The 22,156-nt window shown below is 45.6% G+C and overlaps 1 protein-coding gene across 1 annotated transcript in view; it reads left to right on the forward strand.

Moving 5' to 3' along the window:
• The window catches only part of SCD5 (stearoyl-CoA desaturase 5), a 143,096-nt gene that overhangs the window by 117,422 nt on the left and 3,518 nt on the right, over positions 1-22,156 (forward strand). The window contains exon 4 of the mRNA XM_079778129.1: positions 21,359-21,591. Coding sequence (XP_079634255.1) covers positions 21,359-21,591 — 233 coding nt within the window. The remainder of the gene's footprint in view (positions 1-21,358; positions 21,592-22,156) is intronic.

The raw sequence follows: 22,156 nt of genomic DNA on the forward strand, positions 1-22,156 counted from the left end.
ATCCAGAATACTGTGGGTAGCTACTGCTAACACAGTGCTTATGTTCAAGTAACCCTTACTTTAGTGTTATAATTGTTCTATTTTATTATTAGATATTGCTGTTAATCTCTTTCTGTGCCTAATTTATAAATTAGACTTCTTTATTAGACACGTATGTATAGCTAAAAAAATATATAGTATATATAGGATTCAGTACTGTTCGTGGTTTCGAGCATCCATTAGTGGTCTTGGAACTTATCCCCTGCAGATAAGGGGTGACTACTGTATATATTATATAAATTGATGATATTATATAAGGTAACAGGCATGCATTCAGAAACCAAGCCACTTTTTTAACTTTGTGAACAATAGGCAGAATTATAATCCATGTTGACATTGGGTTATTTATTCAGTCAGTCAGTACAAGGAGGCAGCTATGGAGAGGTAAAATATAGTCTGAGAATTGAAAGATCCTGCTTTTGTTATTCTTGGAGATTCCATTTCCCCACCCATAAAGTGGTGATAGTGGTGATAGGTACCTTACAAAATTATTGGGTGAAAAAATTAGTTAATTGATGTGAAAGTGTCCATCAGAGAGGAGTTGGGCAATAAACATTTGTGTAATCAACCACACACACATCTCTGAAGACCTTAAGTTCTAAAAGCTTGTTTATATGTTCATTTCTTTTGTCATAACTCCGAAGTGACAGAGTGCAGCCACCAGTATCCAGATGCATTTCCATAAATAAAATCCTAAGTGGGTCCTTCAAAGCTTTAAAACCCGAGTGGCATTCTATTGAACATCATTTGGACCTCTTACGTCTACAGTACCTTCATTTGCTACTTCCGTAGACATTTGATGTTTTGCTGATTTGGACGGGCCCTGAATCCAGCAGCTTTGTTTGAACCTATGAGCCATCTTTGCCTTACAGCCGACTCACCAATAGTTCTGCATCCTGCTAAGTTTAAGTTCAGTCACAGACTCCTGGCCTTCACCAGAATTAACAAAGGTTAAGCCAAGGGACATTCTTCATTGCTGCTAACATTTAGCCATAACCTCAAGAAGTTGTCTTTTTCATTTCACCAATTCGCCGTTCCTTCCTTTCTGATCATTATTCGATCTTTGGCCTTCAGAATTCTTCCTGCTGTGCTGTGAGCTCCCTGCAACATTTGGCGTTCTCTGGCCACTTTCAGATTGGCAAAATTATTTCTACTTTCATTGCCATCATAAACATGTCCTTTTTTGAAGGTTAGAAGCGAGGTTGGACACGTCATCAGCATCTGACATGTCCCACCTCCATTCCTATGGACAACTATGAGTTTACATTGCCTCGCATATAAATAAGCAAAACTCTTAGTGCAGCATTTTCAAGGTACTCACTACCTGCACTTTTCAAATTGATGATGTTACTGATATTCATAAAATATCTTAGAACCGAGCACAAGCCCAGCTAACATCCCTGCCTAAGGAGCCACGTGTGTCAGCTGATTGCTTATGGCTGCTGATACCATCTGCTGCTGGTGGGCAGGGCCAATGCCCTTGCCCACCCTGGCTTTGTTCATACCTACAAGCTTCCTTAAATGAAAGATTTATAAGTAGAGGCATTTCTGCAGTAAGGGGTGTGGAAGATATAAAAGGATGAAAAGAGATAGTTCTTGCTTTTATTAATTTTTATAATGTAATTGGGAAGAAAAGATACAATAATAAAATAGCCAGAGACCTCCAAGTCCATATATAAAAGTAACAATGTGATAGATGATTATATTAAGAACTGGGTAGTTCCTAATAAAGGAGAGAAGGATAGAACCAGATCCTTGAAGTCGGCATGAAAGTGATGGTTCTTTGTAGGAGGCAGGGGCGGAGGGGGGCAGGGGGAGGCCTTCTCCTGATACTGTCATTCTCCAGGAAGAGAGTCAATCCCTTTGTTACGACTTATTTTATATGTTTGTAGTTGTCTGAATATAGACCTTGCATGTTTCTTGTTTGATTTATTCCTAGACATTCTATGATATTTTTGTTGTTATGTTATATTAAATTGTTGAATTTTTATCCCAGTGAGAGGGACAGGGAGTGGACGCCCAGACCCTTGTCTCACCTGCCTAGATGTCCCAGGTGAACAGCAGGATCTGTCAGGTTGCCCAGACTTTCACAGATGCCGTTGTGAGCCACCCCTGGAGAGGATGTCATCGAGGTTGTTGCCCAAAGGCATGCTGGCAGGAAGCAGAGGGCTTCCAGCCCAGAACCACCATGGAGATAGCTGACTTAATGAGCTTTCGAAATTAAAAAAATGTACCTTCTTCCTTCCTTGTGTTTCTTAAAGAAATGCTTCTATGAATTTAGAAATTTTTAAAAAATATATATTTTATTGATTTTTTTACAGAGAGGAAGAGAGAGGGATAGAGAGTTAGAAACATCGATCAGCTGCCTCCTGCACAACCCCTACTGGGGATGTGCCCGCAACCAAGGTACATGCCCTTGACCAGAACCGAACCTGGGACCTTTCAGTCTGCAGGCAGACGCTCTATCCACTGAGCCAAACCAGTTTCGGCTGAATTTAGAAAATTTTTAAAGGTGAATGAATGAATGGGAGTATAGACTAATGCTCTCTTCCTGAGGAAAGGACCTTATTGCAAAGATTGTCCTAAGATTCAAATCCTTTGCCTAAAATACTGGAATGACAAAGATTAAAAGGGATGAATTCCTAGTGAAAGAGAGAACAACAAAATCACTGTTAGCCCACTGGTTGAGGAAATCCTTGTCAGAAATCTTAGGCTGAGATAATGTGATTTGTCACAACATGCTCATTGACTCAACTGAAGTGTGCTATCTCTCCGGATGTTGGCTTTCTGTTACAAACCTACTCTTATCTTGTCTTTCATTTTAAAGTAGAGAAAAACAATTACTCAGATGTCCTAACTATCAAGAGATTTAGAGAAACCCCATACATATATTATTTTTTTCAAGATAAACAGGCTTTCCAATCCTGCCCAACTAAGGAGCTGGATTTTGGGGATAAGGCAAACTTTCACTGATAAACAATCGGAGAGCCAATGTTTATTCCAGTGGATTGAGAGAGCAGCAATCAGTTGTGACTGTAATAACCAACACTTCAGGCAAGAACGAGTTGTTACAAGTCTCAGAATCCCAGGCGGTAGGGAGGGGATTTCTGGAAGGCCAAGTGTTCCCAGAGAGAAAGAAGAATAGGAATTAGGGAAGATCTAATGCAGGTACTCAGGCAGAGGATTTTAAAATGGTGATGGCTCAATTTAATATGCAAACATAATTTCTTGTGTGCTCGTTGTGTCTTTGCGCATTATTACCTGCATTTACTACAGGAAAAGAGAAGTGGGTGGGGAACTAAAGCTTAAGCCATTCCAATTGAGTATTGAAATTTTGGGTCCAAGTTGTCTTGGAAGAAAGGATGGTTACGTAACTTGCGGTGTGAGGTCCTTCTCTCTTAATTGTCGTCAGCATCTGACATGTCCCACCTCTATTACTGTGGACAACTATGAGGTGGTATTGCCTAGCATATAAATAGGCAAAACTTTTACTTTTGGTGCTTCCCCTTAGGTTTTCATTCATAATCTTTTCGACCTTGAAAATAGGAAATTCTAATAAGCTCAGTTACCTTGTTTCAAGCCTACATCTAACCCTACAATAACAATAATAGCTTCCAGTTGTTATTTTTATTGTGCCTATAATACTTTCTTCATATGATTTGAGTGTATTAAGTACCTACTATGCACCACATTTGTTCTCTGTGCATAGAATTGAAACCTCTCCTATCTTCACCTGTGATGGAATCTGAGCTCTGAGAAGTTGACTCAGTAACATTTTATAAATGGCAGAGCTGGAATTTAAGCAAACTCTGTCCTAACCCATAGCACCTGCCCTTTCTACTAAGCTGTGCTGTGATCATATTCATAGAGAATATTATCTTTGCTCTTCCTGCATATCATCCTACTGCCTACTCACCTTGCTTGTATGTTCTATATGTATTGCTGCTATTCAGAGTAAGAAATGATACTTACCTGTGAGCCAGAGTTGCCTCCTGTTTAAACCTTTCCATGACTTCTCTCTATGACCTGGCGTGCTCACCTTACCTCCTGGTACTTTCCGTCTGGACTTCATTCTCTAGTCGTGCCGCTCCCCTCACATCAGTTCTCTGGCCTAGATCCTTGCTGCTTAGAGTGTGGTTCCGAGACCAGCAGCAGCAGTATCACCCGGGACTTGTTAGAAATGCAGGACTCAAGCCCCATCCCACACCAAGTGATTCACATGCACAGTGATTGTTGGGGAAGCACCGACCCGCAATGTTCTTGTCGTGTTTTTCACCTACACACCTCTTACTCATTCTTCAGCACCTCCAGAAAGCTGAAGTCAGCAGTTCAAGGACTGTTCCCTCTGGGTATCTGCTGGCATGTAGGCCTTATCCTATCTAATAAAAGAGTAATATGCAAATTGACTGTCACTCCAACACACAAGATGGCAGCCCCCATGTGGACACAAGATGGCCAGCAGGGGAGGGCAGTTGGGAGGGACTAGGCCTGCAAGGAGGGTCAGTTGGGGGTGATCAGGCCTACAGGGGAGGACAGTTGGGGGGAACCCAGGCCTGCAGGGGAGGGCAGTTGGGGGGGACCAGGCCTGCAGGGGAGGGCAGTTAGGGGTTACCGGGCCAGCAGGGGAGAGCAGTTAGGGGCAATCGGGCTGGCAGGGGAGCAGTTAGGTGTCAATCGGGCTGGCAGGGGAATGGTTAAGGGGTGATCAGGCTGGCAGTCAGAAGCAGTTAGGGGCAATCAGGCAGGCAAGCGAGTGGTTGGGAGCCAGCAGTCCTGGATTGTAAGAGGGATGTCTGACTGCCCATTTAGGCCCGATCCCAGTGGGGTCTCAGATTGGAGAGGGTGCAGCCTGGGCTGAGGGACAACCCCCCATGCACGAATTTCGTGCACCGGGCCTCTAGTATGTAGTATAAAGAGCATATAAGCTTTTCCTTTTAGGGGGTCTGTGAGGCCCTCCCTTTTCCATATGCATGTCTGTGAGAGGCAGATTTTCTTCATAGTCTTCAACCAAAACAAGAGAGATTGCAACAGACTGGCTGCAGAAGCAGATGTGCCAATCCAGCTGCCTTCATTAAGCCAGACAGAGATTTGCAATTATGTAAAATGATGCCATTCTTCACACAAAGCTTTTGTTTTGTTTTGGAAAATTTAGTTATTTTCATACAAGGATGTTTTATGTTAACATGCAATAGATTCAGTTACTTTAATGAATCAATCAATTTAATATTTATTTTATAATTAAATACATTTCTATGTCATATACCTTATATGCAATATTATATTATTAACATGCATTAACATTTAATATTTAATGAGTTAATAAAACATTTCTCAGTTTTAATTTCCTTTACAGTAAATATTAATGGATATAATCTGCTGGAAGCTAATTCCAGCATGTCATAATAAATGCAAGAAGTCCTCAAAAGGTTGAAGGGCTTCTATATTCAGCAGGGCTGAATCATATTGCCTGCTGGAATAGCGGAAAGCGTTTCCCCAAACCTGAAAAAGATGCATATATTATTGCCTGTTGCCAGACAGCTGAGGGCATTTCAATCTACATGTTATTACCTGATGCTGGCCAAACAGCTGAGCAGCCAGGGCAGTTCCCCCAGCCTGACAATGCCTACTGTATACCAAACCTTAACCTTGGATATGTATATCTGCTTTGCTTTAGGGCAATTTGTGTTAATAAAGAGCCCTGGGTCCGGAGATTCAGAGAACTTGGTTACTATAGCGAAGTCTCCTCTGGCTCCCCAAAATGCCTCCCAAATTTATAGTTCATGTCTAGTCTCTTTATTAATTTACACGCAGCCCTTCTCCAGAGTCCTGAACCCTTCTAGATGCTGGATAACACCCCAGCAATCGTCCTTATAAACAAAAACTCTTTGGACTTCTCAATAATATTTTTAAATATTTAAAAATGTAAAAGTATCCTGCAACCAAAGAGTGTAAGGTCCATTGCCCTGGGGGGAGCTAAGTGACTCTCCTCAGCAGGTCTATAGAATCATGGGCATATCTCGTTTCCATGCTTATCATGTTATATTAAAATTAGAGGCCCGGTGCACGAAATTCGTGCACTTGGGACGGGGGCGGGGTGGTCCCTCAGCCCAGCCTGCACCTTCTCGCAGTTCGGGATCCTGCAGAGGATGTCCAACTGATGACATAGGCCCACTCCCTACAGTCGGGCATCCTTAGCGCTGCCATGGAGGCGGGAGATGCTCCCACCACCGCCGCTGCGCTTGCCAGATGTGAGCCCGGCTTCTGGCTGAGCAGCGCTCTTCCTGTGGGAGCGCACTGACCACCGGGGGGCAGCTTCTGCATTGAGAGTCTGCCCCCTGGTGGTCATTGTGCATCATAGCAACCAGTTGTTCTTCTGTTCAGTCAATTTGCATATTAGTCTTTTATTACATAAGATGATTCACTTGCATGTCTTTCTCATTAGACCATAAGTTCCTTGAGGGCTGTGACTGTGTCCTACTCATCTTTCTGTTGATTGAGACTAATGAAACTTAGCGCCTTGCAAACTGCTTTTGGAACCTAGGTAGAGTGTGTTTGCTGTAGAGAGTTTATAGAGAACACTAGACAACCTATAGCTGAGAACCAGCGTTAGGGGTGATCATTTGTGGATGGAGCTCTAACCCTCAGTTGCCGAAGTAGGTAGCACACAGACACCATCGGCACTGGTGGAGTTCCACTCCCTCAAAGTACGTTTCAGCAGCCTAGAGTCTCAAATCCTGGGGTAAGTTGGGGAAGTCCCATGAGCCCACGCCCATTCCTGCAGTCTCATCACATCAACAGCAATCTTCTTCAGTCCTCGTGGGGCCTCTGACCCTCAAAAGTATGGTGAGAGGATTGCAAAAACAGACACGGTGCAACAAGAGACCCATTTGTTTGTGTCTGCTGCGACCCGACCTTGGCCCACCCCAGTGTGAGAGGAGGAGGAAGGCGATGGGTCTTCCATAAAATAGAATCCTGCATCAGACCACAATTCTACCACAATTTGCAACTGTGGACAAAAACAGTTATGAAACCCACCCACAAACTCGATGAAGCCCTGCCTCCTGTCCCTGCGGACGCCCCACCCAGCCCCTTGCATGGAAGGCACACTGCAGGAGCAGCAGCTCTCGCAGGCAGAATCCGGCAGCAGAATTCTGTCCCAGGGTGGGCCCAGGATGGAGCAAAGCCTTCAGTGGTGTCACGCTGAGCCATACATGCTGCGGAGCGGTACCTGTAGGATTTCTAGCCAACCCACACACTTCAATCACTTACTTTACCAGTGAAAATTCACTCCCCTTACCCTAAGTGCAAACTCTTCGTGCTGATTGGAGTTAAAAATAGTCGAAGCCTGTAAGAGACCTCTGGTTTATGAACTATTAGAATTTGTTAAATGCTAACTAAGCGAGCCTGAAGTGTGGATTCCTGACGAGGGTACTTCAGATGTTAATGAACTGCCCTTGGGGTGAATAAAACACACACACACACACACACACACACACACACACACACACACACACACACACCTACACCACACGGTTTATGCTGAAGTATCTTTGAGTAAATTTCTGGCAGTATAACAATATCATTAAGTTCAAATACACACAGTGTAGTGAGAATTAAATATTACCTCACCTATCTGAAACTCAGCTATTCCCCAGTAATTTCTCTTCACCAGAGTGACTCCAAGAACCTGTAAACAAAGAGAATCATCATAGTAGTGTCAGAGTCACATTACTTCACGGAATCCTCCAAACTCCAAAGTGCATGCTCCACCCTCCACCTCCGCAGAAAGAGATTTAGAAAGAAATACCATAATCCTACTAATTTTGCATTTTTAATGTGGACACAGGAGACCCCCTCAGCGCTCACCCAGAGCCTGTGTGGTCTTCGTTTGCACACAAATGACACAAGCTGTCTGCTTTTCAGTCCCCTCATAGATTAAGAGAAACGAGGTAGAAGGGGACAGAGAAGCTACTGCAGGTGGGAACACTGACAAATAGAAGCGACAGCTTATCAGCACACCTGAAAAGAAGGGAGGAGTCAGTAAGATTTAATACGTAAATGTGAGGGGGATCATTTTGCAGTGTACACTGGTGTCGAATTATAACAATGTGCACCTGAAACTTACATAATGCTATAGACCAATTTTACCTCAAATTTAAAAAAGTAAATATTAGAATTTAGTCAGGACCAAGAGCTCTTCCCACCTCGACGGACACTGTGGGCAAAACACGAGAGTGCCCACTGATGTGTCCAAACTCCCGCTCGTTGTTTCAGACACCCGTCGGGCACCACTGCAGACTGTCCGGGCCTCCTTTGTCCTGGGACTTTGGCCACTTGTTCTGCAGTCTCTCTGTGCACTCCAACTGGCTTTGGGTAGGTTTATTCTTTTTTAAAAAATTTTTTATTGATTTTTAGAGAGAGAGGAAGGGAGATAGAGAGATAGAGACATCGATGAGAGAAACATCATCAATTGGTTGTCTCCAGCACGCCCCCGACTGGGGATGGAGTCCGTAACCAGGGCATGTGCCTGGCCTGGAATCGAACCGGTGACCTGCACTGTGTGTGCCTCCAGCCTTGGGGCATCTCTATGAACACTGGAGCCTGTGACACCTCTCAGCACCCAGAGTTTGGGGGGTGGCAATGAAGGGGAGAGCCGGTAGCTGCATCTCCCATCCTCCTCCTGGAGGGAATGTTCTGAAGCGTAATTGTTCATGTGCCTCCTGGAAGATGGTGCCTCTAGGTTGAGTGTCAAGCAGCGGCCAGCTCAGTAACACACTCTCCTGCTGGCCCTCACACCTTCCCTGCCTCCCATATTCTGTTTCCCGGATGGTGCTGCCTTTATAAAATGGTAGCATATAAGCTTTTTCCTTAAGCCCTGCCTTCTGGGAAACACAGGCTACGAACCCATCCCCATCAAGTTTTGTTCCATGAACTCTAATTAAGAAGACAGAAACATGAGCAATCATTTCCACATACAATTTTTTTTTTTTTTTTACGTTGGAGTCATCAAACATGTATGCCCTCGCTAGCAGTAAAGCTCAGCTATCTAAAATGCTTGTCTGCAGCACACTTGTACTGAAGGCATGTTGAATAATGCAGTAACCACAGTCGAGAGATTTATCAGGTAGGCTCTCCTGGGGAAATCAATTTTGAGATGAGATTTGGAGGCCTGGGGATCTTTGGAGGGTGGTGCAGCTTGAACTCCTGCACTTGAAAGCATGTGTTGTGCACAAGGGTCATGCCTTTCACATGCAAGAGAAGAAACCCTGTTATGTCAACCTGTTCATTTTTGCCCTCAACAAGAAAAATGTTCCGCCTACCTAATCAATTCAGCCAGAGCAGTTGATATTGATCAAGACGGTGCTTTAAATGACCCCATTGGCTCCTTTCCGACACAGAGACTGGCTGCCTCCCATTGACAAGAGTTTGGGAATTAAACCTGCTCTCTTGCATAGGGTGGAGGTTTGTACTCTGTCAGTTGGTGAATGTCCTTTCAGCACAAGATCCACGTATATGTAAGCGAGAATGACCAGGGGTGTGCATGAGTCGGGCACACATGTCCACACACACGCCTATCTAGTCTCACTGTAATTCCTTTAAAAACTTTACTGCCAAAAGAGTAGGGTGGACGATCTTAGTTTTAAAATGACCCACTCTTTAAATTGAATTCATTTTTTTTTAACTTAAATCTTAGGCCAGATCCTAAACAGAGAAAATCAAAGTTAAACAACAACATCAAAGAAAAAGTGAGTTATCTTTCAAATGTATTGGGCTTTCATTCCTTTGGGAATGGAATAGCTCTTTGAGAATTTAATGAAAGCTATGGACTTAGAACTCCAGAAAAATGGGAATACACAAAAGAGTTTGCATACAATTTCATGGGTCTGAGATTTTAAAAAATGTTTTCTCCTGCAATGTTTAGTTTATCTCGGATAGCAAGGATGACAGTAGAAAGCAGTTTTAAGAGTGAAAGAAATTGGAAATGCAGCAACTTTGTTTTCAAAATGATTTTATAAATGATTTTGATTGTTATTATTCAGAGCAGTTAATAACTGAATCAGGGAGAGAGGGGTTTCAGAGCGGGGAGGGGTGTCAGATGGAGGAAGGACAGAGATAGAGACAAAGATAGACAATCCTAGTGGGAGACCTAGGATGACATCAGTCTAATCAACTTTAACTTCTGTTGAGAGGCTCTAAGCATCAAACAGTTACGAGGGTTAACAGACCTAAATGTTTTTGCCCAAGACAGATGGATCCTCACCCTCAGTTCCTTCTGTGCATGCCAACAATTCAGCTGCTTACTGTGCACCTACTGTGCTAACCAGCAGTTTGTGTTCAAGGAACTGTAAGTTGGATCAAGACAAAACCCGCCCTCAAAGAACTTGCCATCCACTTACTCTAATGGAATCAAAGCTTTGAAAGAGTAAAACGACCTTTTAACCTTGCTTATCTGGGCTTAGTCATCAGCATGCCTAGGTATTTTCTATAAGCACTTTCTTGTTAATGAGGTAGAAATAATGCTCTTTGTGTTGAAATTCTGAAATGACTGTGCTTATCTTTGAATTGCTGCTTAGTGAATCAATGCAAGATGTTTGTACGAAGACAAATTAAATGCAAGTGGATGGATGCCACTAACCTGCACATGCAGACCTTGAAGGCAAATAAAGTTGGAGTTGGAGAGAAAATTAAAATCCGTCTTTTTCCCACTGCATTGCAAGCTTCCAAAGGAGGTGCTTTCGTGGAGTAGCCGTTTGCTGTCTGCTTCCTCTATGGGGGAGGAGAAACATCCAGAAGCTGAGGATTCTGCATGTAGATGGTCCTGTTAAAAGATTTTCTTCTATGGGAATGCTTATTACAAAGTAGCACAGGGGAAGTCATGCCAAGACTAATCGAGGGTCCAAAACAAATCTGGAGTAATTAAGAGTTTCAGAGAATACTTCAAACGCAGCAATCATGAACATTTTCACTTAAAGACACCACAACACCAGAGAGGTTAACCAAGAGCACAGCAGCAAAGCCTGTTTTCAACTTAAACCATTCAAAGAGTTTGGATGAGTTTCTGAAAACTCAAAAGAGTTACCCCCTCAATGGACTATCTTCATATCTGCACCCAAATAAATCACATACTCCATCACCTTGGGGCAGTACCAGGGGGGACAGAGGAATAGGGAAAGAATGTTCCCTACATTTACAAGTTGCCCGAATGTTATCATCTGTCCTCTAAATAAATGTTTATAGTAAGCATCCAGATGATTTTACCTGGTCCCCTCCAAGATGGTGGTGTTGGGGGGGGGGGGGGCATGAATTGTAGGGAAAATTAATTTCTGGCTAGACTTTAAATAATATCACAAAACCAAACATGTTTAATCAAGATGCCGGTGACAGCTCATCGCTCATTATTGCGATACATTTGTGCTGCTGTAATTTCTCTCTCCCATTGCGGTGTTTGCTTCTCTTCACATTTCCTCAGGCTGCACCCCCCGCCCGCCCCCGCCTTGGAAATCAGCAGGTCATTTCCCCTTCCTTCATGCTCTGATAGATTTCACTCTCAACACTCACACACTACCGGCTCTGGACTGCTGTGCTTAGGGTTAGTCAAGCAACAGGAAATGCTTACAGACAGAGAACAGCAATTTCTTTTTCATCTAAAGAAGGAACTAGAGTTTTAGGATGCATATCACACGCAGCCCTTTTAAAAATATATATATGAAATCCCAAATCCTTTCTTTTCCACAGAACAAATATTTGGCCTCCAGGCTATTTTTAATGTTTCCGTTCTCTTGGTCATGACCCGGTTTATAGAAATGAGGATATTCCTCAAATCATTGAAGTTGAAAGGTTTGAGCCATATCTGTAATTGTGTCCTATGGCCAAAGCTACTTGGATTGGGGCAGTGTGGTCTGTGATGGCATTTGAATGGATGAAAATGGACTCGGTCTTAAGCTAAATGCTGAAAAACACCTGGGTGTGGTGTTGTAATGTTGGTGTGATGAGGTGGTGGGTGTGGACACGTTTCCCCTGGTTTCGGACCTGTTCGTACAAGCTGTCACCCTGAAGCTACGGAAAGCTGCTTTCAAGTCACCTATGGAGTGAGCTTGAGTGCTTTGTGTTTTTGGCTCAATGTGGGACTCTGGGTTCACGTCTGTGCAGGAGAGCTACTTCTCCTTGGTCGTTCTGGGATTCATACCCTCTTTTCTCTAGTCCTTAGGCCTTTTTGTGTGTCCCTGAAGGATCTGAGGAGTCTTCTCCGTACCCAGAGTGTGCGTGTTCCCAGAGAGACAGAGAGGAAGCCACTCACCTCCCAAACCAAGACTAATCCTGTTAGAGTGGCCATTAATCTTAAATATTGCCAACCTTTTTACTGTATTTGGCATCTGAGAATGACCTAGATTGCGTTCAGAAATCATTCTTTGAAACTAGAGGTGGGAAGCCTCACAGGGCTTCCTGATGAGCAAGAAGGTCTTCAGGAAAGTTGTTGGCTTTGCATCACAATCCTGCATTGGCATCAATCCAAGAGACAGCATCTAAGAAAGAGCCAAAAAGTAGGCTGTGCACTTACTGCATGGTTTCTGTTTTATTTAAATCTTGGCATTTTTTTCTTTATATTCTTTGCTCTACTGAAGTCACTGCAGTGTTTTTATTTTCCTGAGAAGCTGAGAATCCTTAATCTTTAAAAAAAAACACAACAAAAAACACGAAGTGTTATTCATTTAATCATTTCGCAACCATTTAGGAGTGCCTATTGTGTGCTAGACGCTGGAGAGTCTGGCTTTCCTGGACTCATCTGGCCGAACAGTACATCCATGTCCTAGGTCAGGTTACCCCGGAAGCTGGCTCTGAGATGGATATTACAATGTAGAAACCTGACCTGGAAGAAGAACAGAAATAGGATTGGGCAAGGGAAGAAGCTGGACTGTGATCAGTCTCATTGGAGGCTCCATCCAATCCTACAGTGGACACTGATGACTGTTCAGAGTCATGAAGAGTTGGGACAATAGGACTAGGTCTAGGCAATGGAGTACTCCCCTTATTGGTCAGTTAGGAGAGGGTGTGACCTCTAGCAGAGGCAGCACTGCCTGTGTCTGGAAGGCAACCCCTCCAGTACTGAGCGGTCTGCAGGGCACATCATAGCATCCACTACATGATACTAGGACACTTTCAACTCGTCCACAGAAGACCTTGCCTCAGCTGGCTTGTCTCAGAGTAAGACATCAGGGACAAAGCAAATTTAGAATTGGTTAGTTGAGCACCTCCATGGCATATTCAAGGACCTTTCCATCTTTCTGCTCTGTGAACCTAAGGGGACGGCTTTGTATCTTGGCCTTTTTCTCGTCACAGTTACCAGAGGGCTGTGGCAGGTCTGGGTGTCGCTGTGAAAAAGGAGACGCCATCCCTACCATGTGCTCTTTCTAGTGTTGAGGAAACTATTCCCTCCTCTTTCTCTTTTTATTATGGTGGAATATATATAACATAATATTTATAATTTTAACCATTCACAAATATACCACTCTGTGGCAGTAAGTACATTCACAATGTTTTATAACCATCACCACTATCTATACCCAAAACTTGGTCATCACTCCCAACAAAACCTCTGTATCCATTAAACAATAACTTCCCTTTCCCTTTCCCTCTAGCTCCTAATAACCGTGATTCTACTTTCTGTCTCTATTAGTTGGCTTATTATAGGTACCTCATGTAAGTGGAATCCTAACAATATTTGTCCTTCTGTGTCTGGTTTATTTCACTAAGCATGTTTCCTAGGTCGACCTATGTTGTGGCATATATCAAAATGTCATCCTTTTTTTATGGCTGAATAATATTCCATTGGATGAATAATATTCCATTCCATTCTGGGGAGAGGATTGTGAGAGGGTGGTTCTCGGGTGATGCACCCCAGAATCGGGCTCCCTCCTCCCTGGTTCTGGGTGCATCACCTGAGAACTGCAGCTGCCAAGTCACCGCAGCTTGGCAGCTCCTGCGTTGAGCATCTGCCCCCTCGTGGTCATTGCGCATCATAGCTACCGGTCGGATGGTCGGATGGTCGGATGGTTGCTTAGGCTTTTATATAGAGAGACTAGAGGCCAGGTGCACGAAATTCGTGCACGAGGGGGGGTGTCCCTCAGACCAGCCTGCACCCTCTCCAATCTGGGACCCCTTGAGGGATGTCCGACTGCCTGTTTAGGCTCGATCCCAGACTGCTGGCTCCCAACTGCTCGCCTGTCTGTCTTCCTGATTGCCCCTAACTGCTTCTGCCTGCCAGCCTGACCACCCCCTAACCACTCCCCTATCAGCCTGATTGATGCCTAACTGCTCCCCTGCCAGCCTGTTTGCTCCTAACTGCCCTCCCCTGCTGGCCTGATCACCCACAACTGTCCTCCCCTGCTGGCCTGATCCCTCCCAACTGCCCTCCCCTGCTGGCCATCTTGTGGCGGCCATCTTGTGTCCACATGGGGGCAGCCATCTTGTGTGTTGGAGTGATGGTCAATTTGCATATTACCCTTTTATTAGATAGTGGCCCGGTGCACAAAATTTGTGCATGGCGGAGGGAGGGGTCCCTCAGCCCAGCCTGCACCCTCTCCAATCTGGGACCCCTTGGGGATGTCTAACTGACGGCCAGTAAGTACAACACAGATGAGTAAGAGCCTATAATCTGATAAATAAAATTATTGGGAGGTACTGTTTTGAGGTATTATTACATATTCCCACACATTCTCCTTTGTTTTCTCTTTTTCCTCTCTCCAAGATAAGTAGCTGGTTCTGCCTTTATTGCTAATGGAGAAAGATTCAACAGAACATTCTGGATGGTGGCTATCTGGGTGTAGATATAGGTAAACATTTATTGAGCTGTACAATTGAGATTTCTGTATTTTACCTGGCATTTGGCTCTTGTGTTTGCATAAACATAAGCAGTGGCTTCTAACCCACAGGTTAGAATCATTCAGAGACACTTAAAATTTACTGTTGGCTGGATACTCTCCAAATCAGCAAAATCAAAATCTATGGAAATTGAACAGAATTGGAACACTAATTTCTGAAGGGGTAGACTTGTTGTTCGGAATATTTTACACACACACACACACACACACTCCTCAAGTATTTCCCATGAACAGCTTGGGGCTGCCCACCCCGCCTCCTCCGACGCCCGATGGACCGGGAACCGTGGTTGGGGCCTCGCGCTGACCTAAGCCCCGCCTGCCCCGGTCCAGTCCACGCTCGAGGCTTGAGTCTGCGATCGGGGCTTGGGACAGCACCTGCCTGCGGCAGCGGTGGGCGCTGACCCAATCCCCGCCTGCCCTGGTCCTCGCTTGGGGCTTGGGTCCATGATTGGGACTTGGGACAGCGCCCGCTGGCGGCGGTGGGTGCTGACCCAAGCCCCGCCTGCCCCGGTCTGGTCTGCGCTAGGGGCTTGGGTCCCAACGGCTGCGGCGGGTGCTGTCCCCTCCCCCCCGCCATCTTTGCTGGGTTAATTTGCATAGCACCCCTGATTGGCTTAGGGTGTAGTGAAGGTACAGTCAATTAGCATATTACTCTTTTATTAGGTAGGATGTTTCTGTGAACATTGGTGTGGTGTACAAATATCTGTTCAAGTCTCTGCTTTGCATTCTTTTGAATACCCAGAGGTGGGATTGCTGGATCATGTGGTAATTTGGTGTTTAACCTTTTGAGAAAGTGCCACACTGTTTTCTGCAGCAGCTGCACCATTTTACATTCCCACCAGCCATGCACGGGGGTTCCAATTTCTCTACATCTTCACCAATGTTTATTTCCCTTTTTAAAAATTATAGCCATCCTTTCTCTCATATCTTTTTGGCCACTATGACCAATTCCTAAATTAATTATTGGTAAAGTGCATGAGATCACCATGATTGTCTCAAATCAGTCAGGACTCATCCCCTGTGTAGTGTCCATTTCCCTGAAGGGCATGTTACAAGGAGGACAGATGGATATATGAACAAAATCAGTGCATTCCAGCAAGAAAGAAAGGATGCGGGTGGATTATAGGGAGTTTGCAATGGAGAAGCTTTAAAAATGTCAGTGCTCAGACCAGACATCCTGATTCAGTTGGATTCCATTGGTCTGCAGTGAGTTCCCATCCTCAGTCATTTTTAAATGTTTGCCCAATTGATTCTAACGTGCGGTCAGGGTTGAGATCCATGATGGAGCAGGTGAGATGGCCCCAAGCCAGCAAGTATGAATACCGAGAGTTGGGAAGTACAACAAGCTGTAGGAACAGTGTGCTGGGCACCTTGCCTGGTCCACGGAGACCAAGGAAATGCTCCAAGAGTAGGTGATGTTTATTGATGTTTGGAAAAGGCAGGTCAGCCAGGCTGGGGAAGTGTCATAGACACAGGGGACTCCTAATCCAGGGTCTTTGTACTTGTGGTGCCCTTTCCCTGGAATCCTCTACCCCGTTTATCCATAGAATTAACTTCCCACTTCCTTCAAGCCTCTCCTCAAAAGCTATGGTGTCAGTAGGCCTTCCCTAGACACCCTGCCCTTACTTCATATTCTCCACTGCTTTATTTTTATCTTAGTATTTACCACTAACATGCTGCGTAGATTGTTCATTTTATTAGCTGTTTTCCCTACTAGAAAATATGTATAAAAACAACTCCCCTACTAGAATACCCTCACTCCTTAAAGGCAGGGATTCTTGTCTGTTTTGTTTATCTTATATCCCCAGTGCTAGGATAGTACCTGACACATAGTAGGCACTCAATACATTTATTAGTACTACATTTTACAGTAGAGAAATCTGAGGCTCAGTAAGATTACGTAATTTACTCAACATCACACAGCTTGAGAGTGGCGGAGTTGGGTAGTTAAATACAGGGTAGAGCAAAAGTAAGCTTACCGTTGCTAGTATATGAAACACAGAGTTAATTCTTGTATTATTACTTATTAATTACTAGAGGCCCAGTGCACGAAATTCATGCTTGAGGGAGGGGGTTGTCCCTCAGCCCGGCCTGCACCCTCTCCAACCCGGGACCGCTGGCTCCTAACCACTCACCTGCCTGCCTGCCTGATTGCCCCTAACCGCTCTCCCCTGCTGGCCTGATCGCCTCTAACCACCTCTGCCCCGGCCCCCACCACCACGGCTTTGTCCGGAAGGATGTCCAGTCTATCTGGTCTAATTAGCATATTACCCTTTTATTAGTATAGATTGTTTTATTTTTTCCTTAACTGTAAACTTACTTTTGCCCCACCCTATATTTTATGATGCTTTATGACATAAAAGTACCATTTAGCAAAAGAACAGAACAGTATCACTGGCCCCTCTCCAGCCTCCCTCCCTCCCACCAGTTGAAGAAAAATCTTTAAAATGAAGAAGGATTCGGTGCTGGAGGCTTTGTGGCATTGCCCTGTGGACCCTTGACAAGGGCGTTCAGATCTGAGTGTTTGTAAGCAAGGAAGGTGGGAAGCCATCTCAGCCCTTGTTCTAAGGCAGGAAGGCCGGTGACTGTATTACATGCAGAGCAGCTGCTCGAGGGGGACGGCAGGCAGCAGGAAGGAAGATATGCTGCATGTGTTTGAAATAATTGGGGAGAATTTTTACAGCTGTCATGGGCCGTCCCACCCAGACTCGCCTAAACATTCCTTCCTGTTCCATCCGTTACCGTGAACACATAAAGAGGAATCCTAGCAGAATACAGGAAGAGCAATCAGAGAACAACCCTATACTTAGATCCGCTAAAGCTTTGTGAGAACGAGGGCAGTGATTTTTAAAGAGCGTCTTTTTTTGAGGAAGAGGAAATTTGGTGGACGGTGGCTGTGCCAGGAGGTGAAACCCAGGCCTTTTCCTCCTCTGGCTGGGGAAGCCGCACTGCTGGCGCTGTCCCTGCAGTGGGCCCAGCCCTCTGGGGGAGCGGAGTTTCTGGAAGCAGAGCCCAGGCAGCAGGTGGCTTTCCCAAACAGTTCAGAGGGAGGAGGCAGGGCCAGGGCATGAGTGGAGGGGGATTCCATAGGGCCAGGCAGAGCGAGGGCCTGGCACCCCCCGAAGCCGTGGGGGCCCCTGACACACTTAGGCTGGTGCCCAGCACAGAGCCAGTCCTCAATACGTTTTCTTCTCCCTTCTTTCCAAGAACAAAATGAGGGGCTGAGACAATGGCTCGGAACAGGACTAGGAGAGGCTCTTTCCAAAGGTCCTGGGTGGTGAAGTGACCGAGGAAGTGACAGAGCCACTCAAGCTGCAAAATGCCTTCTGTTGGCAACGTCCAGCTGCTCTGCTCCTCAGAGGTGCAAACAAGGAGCTGCAGCAGCAGCAGTCTTGGGCTCTGGGCATGTCTTCCATGTTCCCTTCAGAGCACCTGCCTGTGCACATGCTCACCACCAGTCCCAGCCCCCTGACAGGTGCCTGCACGCTTCACCCAGATCCCCTCCTTAGCTGATGCCCTCCCCCTCCAGCTGCTGTCCTTTCTGGGAATGGCCCTTGCCCCTCCCAGGGGCGCCCTGAGACCGATGGCTGCAGGATGCAGGACACCTTTCGGTTTGAAACAACTCTCAAGGGTCATCCAGCCCCAGAGCCCCCACTGGATCTGGTGAAACTCATTGTGGGTGAGCGTCTCCCAATGACGCCTTCCACCCTTCCCCACAGGTGTCTCTGGAGAGCACGCCCCAAAAGCCTCTGCCTGTGACTCTGGGGAGCCCACTCCAAGGCCCCAGCCCTTCCTTGTTAGTTGTCTTTGCCTCTCCAACCACAGCCACTCATCTGACCTCCCAGAAAACCTCTTTCTAGCCCAATGACTAGAAAACAGGTGCTGATGGGTCAATATGTTGTCCAATAAAAAGTTATTATGGGAGCCGATACTTATGGGAAGCTAGCAATCTACAAAACATGCTTGCATATATGATTTCATTTCCAGAGCAGAATAGCACGATGATCTCCAAAGTGATTCTGTCTGGATTTGAATCTTGGTCCTACTACTTACTAGTCTTGTGACCTTGGGCCAGATAACCTTTCTATTGCTCCACTTCCCATCTGTAAAATGGCATAGTAATGGTCCATTCCTCCGAGGGTTTTTGTTAGAATGAAATGAGTCAGTACTCGTAAGGTCTCAGAATAGTCATGATACACAGTAAGCACATAGTGTATGTTAGTTATTAGTGTTTAATCCTCATAAGAACTCCATGAGATATTATGATTAGTAACTGGGTTAGGCATCTCTTGTACCCCCCCCCCCCCCTTGGACTCTCCCAGCCCACCTTTTCACTCCAGTCCTTGCTGAAGCCACCTGCTGGCACAGTTACAATCCAATAGCACCTTGCTCAGCTGTTCTCCTCCTCTTCCTCCTCCTCCTCCTCCTCCTCCTCCTCCTCCTCCTCCTCTTCCTCCTTCTCCACCTCTTCCTCCTCCTCTGTTTCCTCCTCCTTCTCCACTCCTCCCCTTCCTGCTTTTCTTTTGGAGTGGCTTAAAATTCTATTTTTAATAGTGGAAAAATTATATGAATGAGAATCTGCATATTTTGTTCTTATTTATTCTCCACATGCATCTACTGTGATAAATTTTAGCCAACAGCTACTCTTTCAATGAACAGACGCTGAGGAAGGAAGAAAACCTCAAACCAGGAACCTTACAAAAAAGCTCTCCTTTTCTTTCTGGTCTTGGGGGAAGAGCTTCTAACTTATTAACAGCTAATAAAGGTTAGCCTTTCATGAAAATTCAATAGGTGTGAGACGTATCCTCTATGGAGCACAGCTGTCCCTTCTGGGGACCCTGGGGACCACTGTGAGCCGGCAGCCCGATGAGGCTGCAGTGATCCACTGGGTGCTAGTCCTGCTTGCAGGGGAGCAGATCGTAGGATCTCCTTACACTCTCCTGCCTAGTTGTAGCAAGCACATCACATAACCGTCATTCCTTCCCTAATGCAGATGATGGCACATGCATCTGCTTAAGACACTTGGAAAGAGAGTGCTATAAGAGAAAGAAAAAAAGAGCCTGCTTGGGGAATGCGTGAATCGACGGTTGACAGCGGTTCTCCACGTGTGTTCCCGCAACCTTGCAGCTCCTGGCTGCTTCTCTGTGCTGCTTATTTCTTACTTCCTGCCACCTCCGCCTGAGGGGCCTGTGGAACGCATTCAGCCATTCTGACCCAAGCGAACGTGGAAGTGTGATGGAGCTGATACCCCCGTGTGGCATCCCTGTGGTCCCTTCTTTTTTTGCCTCCTCAAGGTCCGACTTCATTGCCCAGAGCAGCGGGCACCCCAGGCTTGGCTTGCCCTCCTTCCCTGTCTCATTCTTCCCAGTTGCCCACTCCTATGTATGAGCTCAGTACCCATAATCCCCCCCTACACAAGCCCTGCCCCGTGTCCTGTGTTATGGGAACCATCTAACGGCACAAGAGGAGCGTGAAAGTACCAAGAGGCCTGTTCAACATCCAGAATCAGGTTTTGACGCAAGTCAAAGCCTCCCACCTGCCGAATCTCATGCCCTCACACCTCCCAGTTGATACATATGCATCTTAACAGAGGCTTGGAAGTTTGATTAGCCAATGGGAGGCCAGGGAGGAAATCACTATGAACAGGTGGCTCTGGACACTTTCCTGTCACAGCCCCTCTCCTGTCCCCACATAGAACTGGTCCTGTGTGGCCAGAGCATGATGCACAGTGGTTCCACTTGACGGAATCCTGGGCCGGGGATTGTGTTGAATTTGTCTTTGTTTCACCAGCACTTGGGCCTGGCATATAGTAGGTGCTCAGTAAATGTTTGCTGGATACACAGGTTCAAAAATCAAACTATTGACATTGTCTTTTTAATGACTGTTTTTTATGTGCCCATGCCTGTTCCTATTTAGTTGTTTATTTTTTTATGCTGGTTTGGAATGTGAAGTTTAATGGACAGAGAACATTCTGGGGAGAGGGTTGTTTTCGTTTTTACTGAGCTAAGTTAGCACAGAATCATGTGTCTGAGAATTATTTCAGATATACTGAATACTTCTTGAAATTATTCTAGAAAACCTAATTATTGATGAAAGAAATAGCTAGGAGCTGTCAAACTGGTGGCTTATCGGACAAAGGCAGCCCTAAGACAAATGGGTTTTGCCAGCACAATGTTTATCATTTTACATTGAAATTCTCTTGAAATAAGCTACAGGCCCTACCACTCCCTATAGCATCCTACCTGTCCTCATTCTCAAATCTGTGTTACCTGTGTAGACCTTGTAGGTATATGGGTTTGTGGTCCCTGTACAGAGTGACACACAACAGAAAGAGTGGAAGTTGCTGACCAGCACAATTCCTGACTTGTCCGATAGCTTGCTCAGCCTTTCCCACTGCCATCGGCGGGTGCCCACTGATAGCATAATGCCGTGCCTTCCAGGTACTATAAGATCTCCGTGGTGCTCATGTGCTTTGTGGTCCCCACACTGGTGCCCTGGTACATCTGGGGAGAGAGTCTGTGGAATTCCTACTTCCTGGCCTCCATCCTTCGCTATGCCATCTCACTCAACGTCACCTGGCTGGTCAACAGTGCCGCCCACATGTATGGAAACCGGCCCTACGACAAGCACATCAGCCCGCGGCAGAACCCGCTGGTCACACTGGGCGCCATTGGTGAGTAGGGTGTGAGAGCCAAAGGGGAGAAAGGCAGCTCGATTTTCTTGGCTTCTCCTGGTTTTGTGGAATCTGTAAAGAGAGGCAGTGTAGAGGAATGGAATGAACTTGGGCCTTGGGGTTAGAATCCTGGCTCATGGACAAGTTACCTAATCTCTGATTTACGGTCTTCTTACCTGTGAAATGGGAATAGCAATGCCTTCTTTATAGGGATGTCGCAAGGATTAAGTAAGGTACTTTTTTATGTAAATTTCCTGGTACAGTACCTGGCACATAGCAGTGATCAGTAATTAGTAGCGATTTGTTTTGCCGTGGGAATTTACTCACAGGAGGGTAGCAGTTGACTTCTCTCTCCAACTGCCTGGACCACGCTAGCCTCAGCTGTCCATTTGGCCGATCATAAGAAAACAGGCTTCAAGTAAGGAGAGGGGAAGAAACGAGACTGTGGCATCTCAGGGCACCACAAAACGGTGAAGAGTGAGGCTTTGGGAGTCCAGCACGTTTGGTAGAGCCCTGGTTCCTTCACATACCGTCTGGGCAAGTTATCTGGGTCCTCCACACCTCA

This window comes from Cnephaeus nilssonii, assembly GCF_951640355.1.
Source record: "Cnephaeus nilssonii genome assembly, chromosome: 1".
In the NCBI taxonomy this organism is placed as follows: Eukaryota; Metazoa; Chordata; class Mammalia; order Chiroptera; family Vespertilionidae; genus Cnephaeus; species Cnephaeus nilssonii.